General features: G+C 37.1%; 1 protein-coding gene across 1 annotated transcript; it reads right to left on the minus strand.

Moving 5' to 3' along the window:
* Nucleotides 1–4,335: 4,335 nt before the first annotated feature.
* LOC139315596 (proto-oncogene Mas-like) lies at nucleotides 4,336–6,399 on the minus strand. The gene is made up of 3 exons (XM_070941991.1): nucleotides 6,372–6,399; nucleotides 5,471–5,528; nucleotides 4,336–5,320 (listed from the first exon to the last, which is right to left on the minus strand). Exons 1-3 carry the CDS (start codon nucleotides 6,397–6,399, stop codon nucleotides 4,336–4,338), a joined length of 1,071 nt encoding a protein of 356 aa, XP_070798092.1.
* Between the last annotated feature and the right edge of the window lie 3,409 nt (nucleotides 6,400–9,808).

Consider the following 9,808-nt stretch of genomic DNA (forward strand, 5'->3'; position numbering starts at 1 on the left):
CAAGATTTCCTTCCTAGAGACTTTTTTGATTAACTGTTCTGTCCCCCCACCTCACATAGGCAGACACACGAGCAAAAGAGGTCTACAGTAATTTATTTTTACAAGCCGACCTGAATCCCTTTGGCAGATAAAAATTCTGGCAGCTACTTTCTGAATGCCTGCCAAGTTTCTTATCACCTCTAGAAACAGGAGTAAGCGTATCTGTAGTCCGTTGCTGGGGCAACCAAGAGTTCAAAGAGTAGTCAGAAGGCATTCACAAAGTCCAAGCCTTAATTCTGAAAAATATCCCATCCGAAGCTCACAATATGCAGTTTTTGTCTGTCACGGAGCCTGCAAAGCAACCCCACCCACTTTTATCCCCTGTGGGGCATGGCTCAGTGACTCAGCAATCTCTGGCCCTTCCCCACCTCTTCCTTTGCTGTGCACGCCTCTCCCTCCGACACTGCCTGGGATCAATCCAAGATTGATCTTCATCACTCCCTATTAGTGGGTGCCCTGACATGCTTTCCTCCTGGCCTTCAGCTGGAACTTGAGGCGTTGCCAGAAAGGAGGGTCCTGGAGAGGGAGGCCTTGTCAGTTCCTCCCCATCACTTTCAGAGTCATCTTCCTCCGTGAGGACAGGTTCGGGAGCCAGAGTCACAACATTAACATTCCTTTCTTCTTCTGCAGTTTCTTTATTCAATAGTTCAGTAAATTACTTGTAGCTAATAACAGCAAGTATATCCGTTTGAAACCTGAAGAACGACCATTCGTATCGTAATGAAAACTGTGACTTTCAATGGAGATTCACAAAATCTAAGTTAAGAACAATGTATGTCTATACGGAAGAAAATATATTTATATAGTTCTGGGCTGAAATGTGGAGTTATTGGTAGTCTCTGGGGATGGTTGCTGGCTTGCAGAAATTTTCCCTGTTGTGGATTTAATAAGACCAACACAACTTTTCAGGGTTAGCCAGAGACATTGTATATTGCGCAATAGGTTCAAAGCTCTGTACATGAAGCGTTGAACAAACAGAGAATCCTGATACAGCGGTTTTATACATTTCTAAGACAAAGGATTCAGTGAGATCATACATTTTCCATATATGGTTAATCATGAGATCATACATCCGATTTTTCTTATATGGTTACATAAACTGGATAATAAGTTCATCTAATTACTTAAAGCATTAATCTTAGTTTAAAAAATTATCTTAGCCGCACAACTTTTCTTAAGTGCTCGGAGTTGCTAATGGGAGAGTTACTACTGTCCTTGGGTAAATTTATTGGATTAAGTAACTCTTTGTAACATATAGGTCTTTGTGTCATTCACAGTGAGGTCACTCAGATGTTTTTCCATATGGCAGTCCTTTCCGTGACATCTAGGTCTCAGAAGATATATTACCACTTAATGGGGTTTAACTGTTTGTTAATGTAATTTCCAACAAGCACTTTCCTCTCTTATAATAATGTGAATAGAGAGGGTCTCTCAGAGTTCATGTATCCAAGCACGTCTTCCCCTTATAATAATGTGAATAGAGAGAGGGTCCCCCAGAGCCCATATATCTGACTCTGTATGATTCCTATTTTATTCACATTATTTCTTTTATCTACATTATTCTTTATTTGCTATATTTACCTCATCCCTATATCCCATCAGGTAAAATCAAACAATAAAATGTTTGCAAGCCCACAACCAAGTTCAGGTAGCACTAGAGAAGGACTCCACAGTGTAGGTATCACTGTGGGATATTGAATTGGAGTGAAAGGTTTAGAGTGTGGAAAAATGTTGCCTAACATATCCATGTTAGAATGCACTTTGCTAATAATGCTGATTGAAGCCAAGAGAGAAGTTAGAATCTTATCCTATCAATCACAAGTGGAGCCGTGGAACTTTTCTAAATCAAACATGATCCATTAGGTCTTAATAATTTGGTGCAAACTAGTCAAAACAGATCCATTGCAATTCTCCAAAATGTGCATTTTGTGTATCCCAATTTTTTCCCCAAACAAAACCTTTATTTTTCATATCAAAATGTTCTTTAATCTTGTTTAAAAAACAGTTAAAAATAATACAAACTAAGAAAGGAGAAAAAATTATGTTTTATGCTCATCAATAGTGATTGGTTCACAATGAAATATAAATAATACAAGATATTGTATTATTGTGCGCTTCAAGGTTTTGGTTACCACCTTTAGAGCACTCCATAGCTTAGGACCTGGATACTTACAGGACCGCCTGCTGCCACCAATAGCCTCTCACCGGCCAGTACGCTCTCACAGAGAGGGGCTCCTCAGGGTGCCATCGGCCAAACAGTGTCGGCTGGCGGCCCCCAGGGGGAGAGCCTTCTCTGTGGGGGCACCTGTTATCTGGAACGAGCTCACCCTGGAGATACGGAGGATCCTGGATTTACGCACCTTCTGCCGCGCCCTCAAGACCTTTTTATTCCAACAGGCTGGCCTGGCCTAACTTTCCCTTTTGAATGGTATATGAGTAATTTTAAATCTGTTTTTAAATATGGGGATGTTTTAATTCGTCTCAGGCCAAATTGTTTAATAGGTTTTTATACTGTTTTAAATTTTATATTCCATGTGTTTCATCTTTTTGGCTGTTCACCACCCTGAGTCCTTCGGGAGTAGGGAGGTATATAAATCTAATAATAATAATAATAATATTACAGGCAGTCCTTGACTTAAGGACCACATTTGACCCTAGAACTGCAGTTATTAATTATTGTTAAAATTAAAGGAGGCACCTTGTGATTCCTTGTTCAACAACAAGAATCCTAGTACTTCCAGTTGTAGTTGTTAAATCTTTCCCCCCACCCATCGCATTTCCATCTAAGTTCGTGCACAGTGACAGTGATGGTGACAATTCCAGGTGCTCTACCACCCAGCTGATCTTCAGCACCAAGAGCTGTTTCCAAGCTGGCAATCCTTTCCCTTTGCCCACAGACTTCCCAAAAGAAAATAATTCATGATGCAGCTGCTGGGCATAACTGGCAAGTGAAGGAAATCAAGAAAAATGCAACAATTTGTTTAGAAGAGCTTCTTTATTGCTGCTTGCCTAGAGACAGAAATCTTGCCAGACTAAAGCACACTCTGCATCTCTATCAGATAAATCCTATGCAGCTTTTAGAGAGAATCCCTTCTCTGCCTCTTTCTGCACACCAACGCCTCGAGGCTGGTTTGCCCTTTAGCTCCTTGAGAAAGAGGCCTTCCCTCCTGAAAACAGGTGTCCAATTCCATAACACAAATCAGTGTAAATATTTATTTTGGTCATAGACCAGAATAAAAAGGCTAGAATGCAAACAAAACAATGAACAATGATAAATTACATAAAGTGCAAAAATAGTTTGAAAAGCTAATATCTATAGCTAACTACAGTATCTCCAGCTACATCTATACGTCTGTATCTCTACCTCTATCATCTCTATCTCTATCATTATCTTGATCTCTATCATCTATAACTATGTATCTCTATACATCTATAATTGTATATCTATTTATCATCTATCTATCATCATTATCTATATCATCTATCATCTATCTATCTATCTATCTATCTATCTATCTATCTATCTATCTATCATCTCTTTCGACACCCACATTCATACCCTCACAACAAATCCTTAAAAAAAATATTCTATTCAAAAAAACAGCCCTACAAAACTAAGAATAAAAATCCAGAAGCGGTTTGCAAATGAAAAGGAAAGATTACTAAGGTTCTTCTATTCCAGAATTTTGCCAGGTGAGGTTGGGGCCAGCTAGAAATACGGACTTGAAATCAACATAAAAGAGTGGCTTACTATTAATAATAGGATAGGATAGGATAGGATAGGATAGGATAGGATAGGATAGGATAGAATAGAATAGAATAGAATAGAATAGAATAGAATAGAATAGAATAGAATAGAATAGAATAGAATTCTTTATTGATAGTTTGAATGTACACTAATCAGCATACATGAAAATGAAATTTCGTTGCATACAGCTTGCAAAGGCTCACAGCCTCCAATATACACTCCATGAACCTGACATTATTATAGAAGCTACATATATTTAGTAAAAAAAAGAAATTAATTAATAATTATTAATTAATTAATGATTATTAATAACAAACTTATTATAAAATATAATTGAATGGTACTATGTCTGAAATTTTTCAATCTAAAAAAATGTCGTATTTTGTATTAAACAGCTAAAATATTTCAACTAAGACATTTCCTGTTAAACAAGTTCTTCGGATTGAAAGTACTTTGCTCAATAAATTTTATCACATCTGTCTGTTCTTAAGGAAAGCACATGTGATATCCCAAATAAGCTTTTACCTTAAAATATTGCATATGACTCTTCACAACTGGCTTTCATTCGTGGTTTCCCGATCTTCCATGCTTCCCTTCTCATCCTTGAAGACTCTTTGCAGAGCAACCTTGTAAGATTCCCTCTTCTTCCTCCCCACTAAGAAATAAAGGAGTGGGTTGATGCTGCTGTTGAGAGTGGCACATCCTACCCCAATGGTCAGGAAGAGGAGATTATAGATATCAAAATATTCAAGAACATAAAAGACATTCATTGGGAGAGAAAGCAGGAGGAAGAAGAGGAGAGCCAGAAAAATGGTAGTGAGAAGTTTCTTTTGATTGCGTTGCATTTTAGACCTCATATGAATCATGAGAGTCACAGTGGACACAACCATGAGAGGCGTACAAAGTAAACCATTCACAATCAGCTGGTAAAACAAAGGTGAACTTCCATAGGTCCTGGTCTGGTGGAGAATGAAATGCACCCCAGAGAGCAGGAAGGAGAGGATCCAGATGAGGCCACAAACAAGTGTGGAGAAATATGGCGGACGATGGCAGCGATGCCAGAGAGGGAAAAGAACAGCCACACACCTGTCCAGGCTGATGGCCGTCAGCAGAAACTGGCTGGCAGAATAGGTGAAGAAAAAGAACTCAAAAAATAAGAAGAAAAAGGCATTGAGAAGGTGTGTTTTCTGACTCAGAGTAAACACTGACACAAATAAAGCTGCAGTAATGAGGGATGTGATGACCCCAAAATCAGCGATGGAGAGATTCAGGATGAAAGTGGTGAAAGGATTCCTCTTAATGGAAAAGGCCAGGAGATAAATTGTCATTCCATTTCCCACCAGGCCTAAAAGGCAAATAAGGCCAATGACGCCAGTGAGAAGATTTCGTGTTAAATTATCAAACAGTTGATCATAAGGAGAAGAAAAAAATTCTGGTATTTTAGAAACATTTGGAGCAATTCCAGTAGTATTGAAAGGCAAATCGGTCGGTCCAGAACCACTTTCAGAAAAAAATTGAAATTCGTTTTGTATCCTAATAACACAAGGAAACAAAAAGAGAATCAGTCCTTGTTAGTGAAATAAATACATACTGTAGGAAGGCCCCACCCTCTTCCTAGATTAAAATATTCTTTATTCTTAATGTTAAAAAGAGGCAGAATATTTTGTATCATAATATACTTACTCGTGTATAAAGTGTACCACAGCAGGGAAGTTGTGATATATTGGGATTGATGCATTACCTAAGGAAGCAATTATAGTAAGTCATTATTTTGATCAATAACAGTAGGCAGCAAAAATGTTAATATACTTTAGAAACTCCATCCACACAGATTTGTTTCTTCCTGAATGAGAGTCTGTGAATGTATAAATAAAATAATCTGCGGTAGGTTTTATTTTCCTCTCATTGCCCAGATGATCATTGGCCAATATTCAGTCTTTGTGATCCTCTAAGCTGCCCCAGAATTATTTCACCTGGTAATTAATTCAAAACAATTTTAAAAATGCTCATTTTGAAAAGGAAACTATTTTTCCCACCCTTGTTTTTCTTTGATTCTCAGAAATGCTTTTGGGCCTCTAATCATTTTTGTTCCTAATTAAAGAAGAACAAAGTGGTTGACTCCATCCCTTGTGTCCTTCCAAAGGACAATTCTAGGAGGGTGTGGCCTGCAGGAAGCGACAGCTGTCAGTATGTTGATATTCTCCGTAATACTTAGTTTATGAATAATTCTATCAGAAGCCATTCTGTGAATGCGCCCACTGAATGTTTTACAGATTAATAGATTAACAGAGTTGGAAGGAACCTTGTAGATCATCTTGTCCAACCCCTCAACCACACACACACACAAGCAAACAAATGACTGTCCAATTCTGACAAATGGCAGTCCAATCTCTCCTTGAAAGTTTCCAGTGATAACATGCCAATGCAATCCCCAACCTCAGGAGAGGGTAACAGGAACTCATGATTCAGTGATAGAGTTTCAATTTTGGAATAAGCATGAGGAACCCTTGAGGTTTTCGTTAAGAGTAGTACCCACAAAGGAAAGGAAATTTTATATATAATATAACTTTCATGCTGTTCTTACCTTTTGAGTTATTAAACTGCTGCTCCATTATGCAAAAGAGTTCAAATCTGTGGATAAGATGGACCACCTGGGACACTGTAGTTTAAGGGAAAATATAATTGTTAAGAGAAAACAAACCTCCGATTGACAAAATGGCTGAAACGAACTGTGTTCTTGGGGAATCCAAAGTCATTGTTGGTTTGCCGTCCACACAAAATAGTTGTAGCCTCTCCTACCTTTCAATCAAGCCATAAAATTTAGTTGCAGTTCAATACTAAAGGATTCAAAAGACCAGGAGTACAATTCCATAACCATAAAAAGGGAATTTCAAAAAAAAAAAAAAAAAAATAAGAACAAATGTTTGTAAAGATAGCAGCCAACAATTAATAGCATGAGATTAGGAAAAAATAGCAATAGCAATTCTATTCTCTGCACCACCAGGGCTCTTCAATAGATATTAAGATTTACGAAAGCCAGGGAGGAGAAGACTGGTATCATACCAATGTGAAAACAAAAATGCTGCTAAATTGAGTTCCATTATGGGCCAGAGGAGCCTGCTGGATTAGCTGATCCCATACTAATTTAGTATCTGCAAAATGGTCCTTTTGGAGACCAGGGTAGGACTAGGAGCCCATACTAAGGAGTCCTATCCTGGTCTCAAAAAGGAACGTCTTGCAGATAATAAATGACCTCAACAGAAACTCTGCTCTTACTGAGACGTACCTGGGGATGACAGGAAGAATCTCCAGGTGGAACCAGCTGGTCTCGTTTGGACTCTAAGGATGAGATCTTTTCCTGATTAATCCGATAAATCCCGTTAGCTGGCACTTGATGCAGTTAGTCAGAAAGAGGACTTAAACTGGACCAACATGCCAACTTTCTCTGAAGAATAAAAAGAACTTGCATGACATTCTTGTCTGAAATTTGCAACTTCAAATATTATTGCACACAACATGCAAAAGATGTAGGTAAGTAAGTAAGATTCCAGGAAACAATGCAAGTGTCAGGTTTCCAAGTGATGAAAGCCATTCAAAAAAGAAATATGCAAAGTCCATCTTCAAAAGCAAATTTCTTTTAGTTAGATAAGCATCAAATTGGCAAAGTCTGTTGTCATTCCGGATCTGACACAAACTGGAATTACACCACATGATATTGCAAGTTAGAAACATCCCTCAAAAGTCAAATTCTCCAATAAACACTCAATCCATATTTCCCGGTGTCTTCAGACTCCCCCTCCCATTCTCACCAGGAGCAGCCTCTGTTCCCAAGGGAAAGAAAGTCACCTAGCCAAAACAATCCTCACTATTTATTCGCTCCTTCCCCCCACCTTAAGAATGTGGCGAGCCCGAAAACCTCCCTTACATAGTAAAGAGAAAGAAAAGGAATAAATGAGTATAATAGAGAGCTAAATAAAATGGCTACACATATGTCAAATTTGCGCTCGTCAGCAAGCTTCCACCATTTTGCCCATTTAATCCTCCAAAATGTGCATTTTGTGTATCCAAAAATGTTCTTTAATATTGTTTAAAAACAGTTAAAAATAATACAAATTAAGAAAGGAGAAAAAAATCATATTTTATGCTCATCAATAGTGACTGGTTCACACTGAAATATCAATAATACAAGATATTATAGGTAGTCCTTGCTTTAGGGCCACATTTGACCCTGGAATTGCAGTCATTAATCATTGTTAAAATTAAAGGAGACACCTTGTGATTCCTTGTTCAACTAGAAGAATCCTAGTACTTCCAGTTGTTAAATCATTCCACAATGGCTCAAGTTATTAAATGGATGAAGTCTCAGGTAAGAATCATTCCTCCCACCCATCTCATTTCCATCTATGTTCATGCACAGTGACAGTGATGGTGGCAATTCCAGGTGCTCTACCACCCAGCTGATCTTCAGCACCAAGATCTGTTTCCAAGCTGGCAATCCTTTCCCTTTGCCCACAGACTTCCCAAAAGAAAATAATTCATGATGCAGCTGCTGGGCATAACTGGCAAGTGCAGGAAATCAAATACAGTACAACAATTTGTTTAGAAGAGCTTCTTTATTGCTGCTTGCCTAGAGACAGGAATCTTGCCGGACTAAAGCACACTCTGCATCTCTATCAGATAAATCCTATGCAGCTTTTAGAGAGAATCCCTTCTCAGCCTCTTTCTGCAGACCAATGGCTCAAGGCTGATTTGCCTTTTAGCTCCTTGAGAAAGAGACCTTCCCTCCTGAAAACAGGTGTCCAATTCCATAGCACAAATCAGTATAAATATTTATTTTGGTCATAGACCAGAATAAAAAGGCTAGAATGCAAAGAAAACAATGAACAATGATAAAATACATAAAGTGCAAAAATATTTTGAAAAACTAATATCTATATCTAACTACAGTATCTCCAGCTACATCTATATGTCTGTATCTCTACCTCTACCTCCATCATCTCTATCTCTATCATTATCTTGATCTCTATCATCTATAACTATGTATCTCTATACCATTTATAATTGTATATCTATTTATCATCTGTCTATCATCATTATCTATCTCTATCTATCTATCATCTATCTATCATCTATCTATCTATCTATCTATCTATCTATCTATCTATCTATCTATCTATCTATCAATCTATCTATCTATCTTTTTAGATACCCGCACCCATACCCTCACAACAAATCCTTAAAAAAAAATCTTCTATTCAAAAAAAAAACAAAAAAAAAACAGCCATACAAAACTAAGAATAAAAATCCAGAAGCAGTTTCCAAATGAAAAGAAAAGATTACTAATATTCTTCTATTCTAGAATTTTGCCAGGTGAGGTCGGTGCCAGTTAGAAATACGGACTTGAAATCAACATACAAGAGTGGCTTACTATTAATAATAGGATAGGATAGGATAGGATAGGATAGGATAGGATAGGATAGGATAGGATAGGATAGGTTAGGATAGAATAGAATAGGATAGGATAGAATAGAATAGAATAGAATAGAATAGAATAGAATAGAATAGAATAGAATAGAATAGAATAGAATAGAATAACTTTATTGACAGTTTGAATGTACACTAATCAGCATACATGAAAATGAAATTTCGTTCCATACAGCTTGCAAAGGCTCACAGCCTCCAATATACACTCCATGAACCTGACATTATTATAGAAGCTACATATATTGAGTAAAAAAAAAAGAAATTAATTAATAATTATTAACTAATTAATGATTATTAATAATAAACTTATTATAAAATATAATTGAATGGTACTATGTCTGAAATTTTTCAATCTAAAAAAATGTCGTATTTTGTATTAAACAGCTAAACCATTTCAACTAAGACATTTCCTGTTAAACAAGTTCTTCGGATTGAAAGTACTTTGCTCAATAAATTTTATCACATCTGTCTGTTCTTAAGGAAAGCACATGTGATATCCCAAATAAGCTTTTACCTTAAAATATTGCATATGACTCT

This window comes from Pituophis catenifer, unplaced genomic scaffold, assembly GCF_029215685.1.
Source record: "Pituophis catenifer annectens isolate HBS135680 unplaced genomic scaffold, rPitCat1.0.hap2 SCAF_3, whole genome shotgun sequence".
Lineage (NCBI taxonomy): Eukaryota > Metazoa > Chordata > Lepidosauria > Squamata > Colubridae > Pituophis > Pituophis catenifer.

What these genes read in the sequence shown, in the direction of transcription:
- LOC139315596 (XM_070941991.1), bottom strand. Translation starts at nt 6,399, where the DNA reads ATGGAGCAGCAGTTTAATAACTCAAAAG. An exon ending in GCAGTTTAATAACTCAAAAG is followed by an intron (nt 5,529 to 6,371) that starts GTAAGAACAGCA and finishes TTGCTTCCTTAG; the next exon opens with GTAATGCATCAATCCCAATA. An exon ending in GTGGTACACTTTATACACGA is followed by an intron (nt 5,321 to 5,470) that starts GTAAGTATATTA and finishes TTGTGTTATTAG; the next exon opens with GATACAAAACGAATTTCAAT.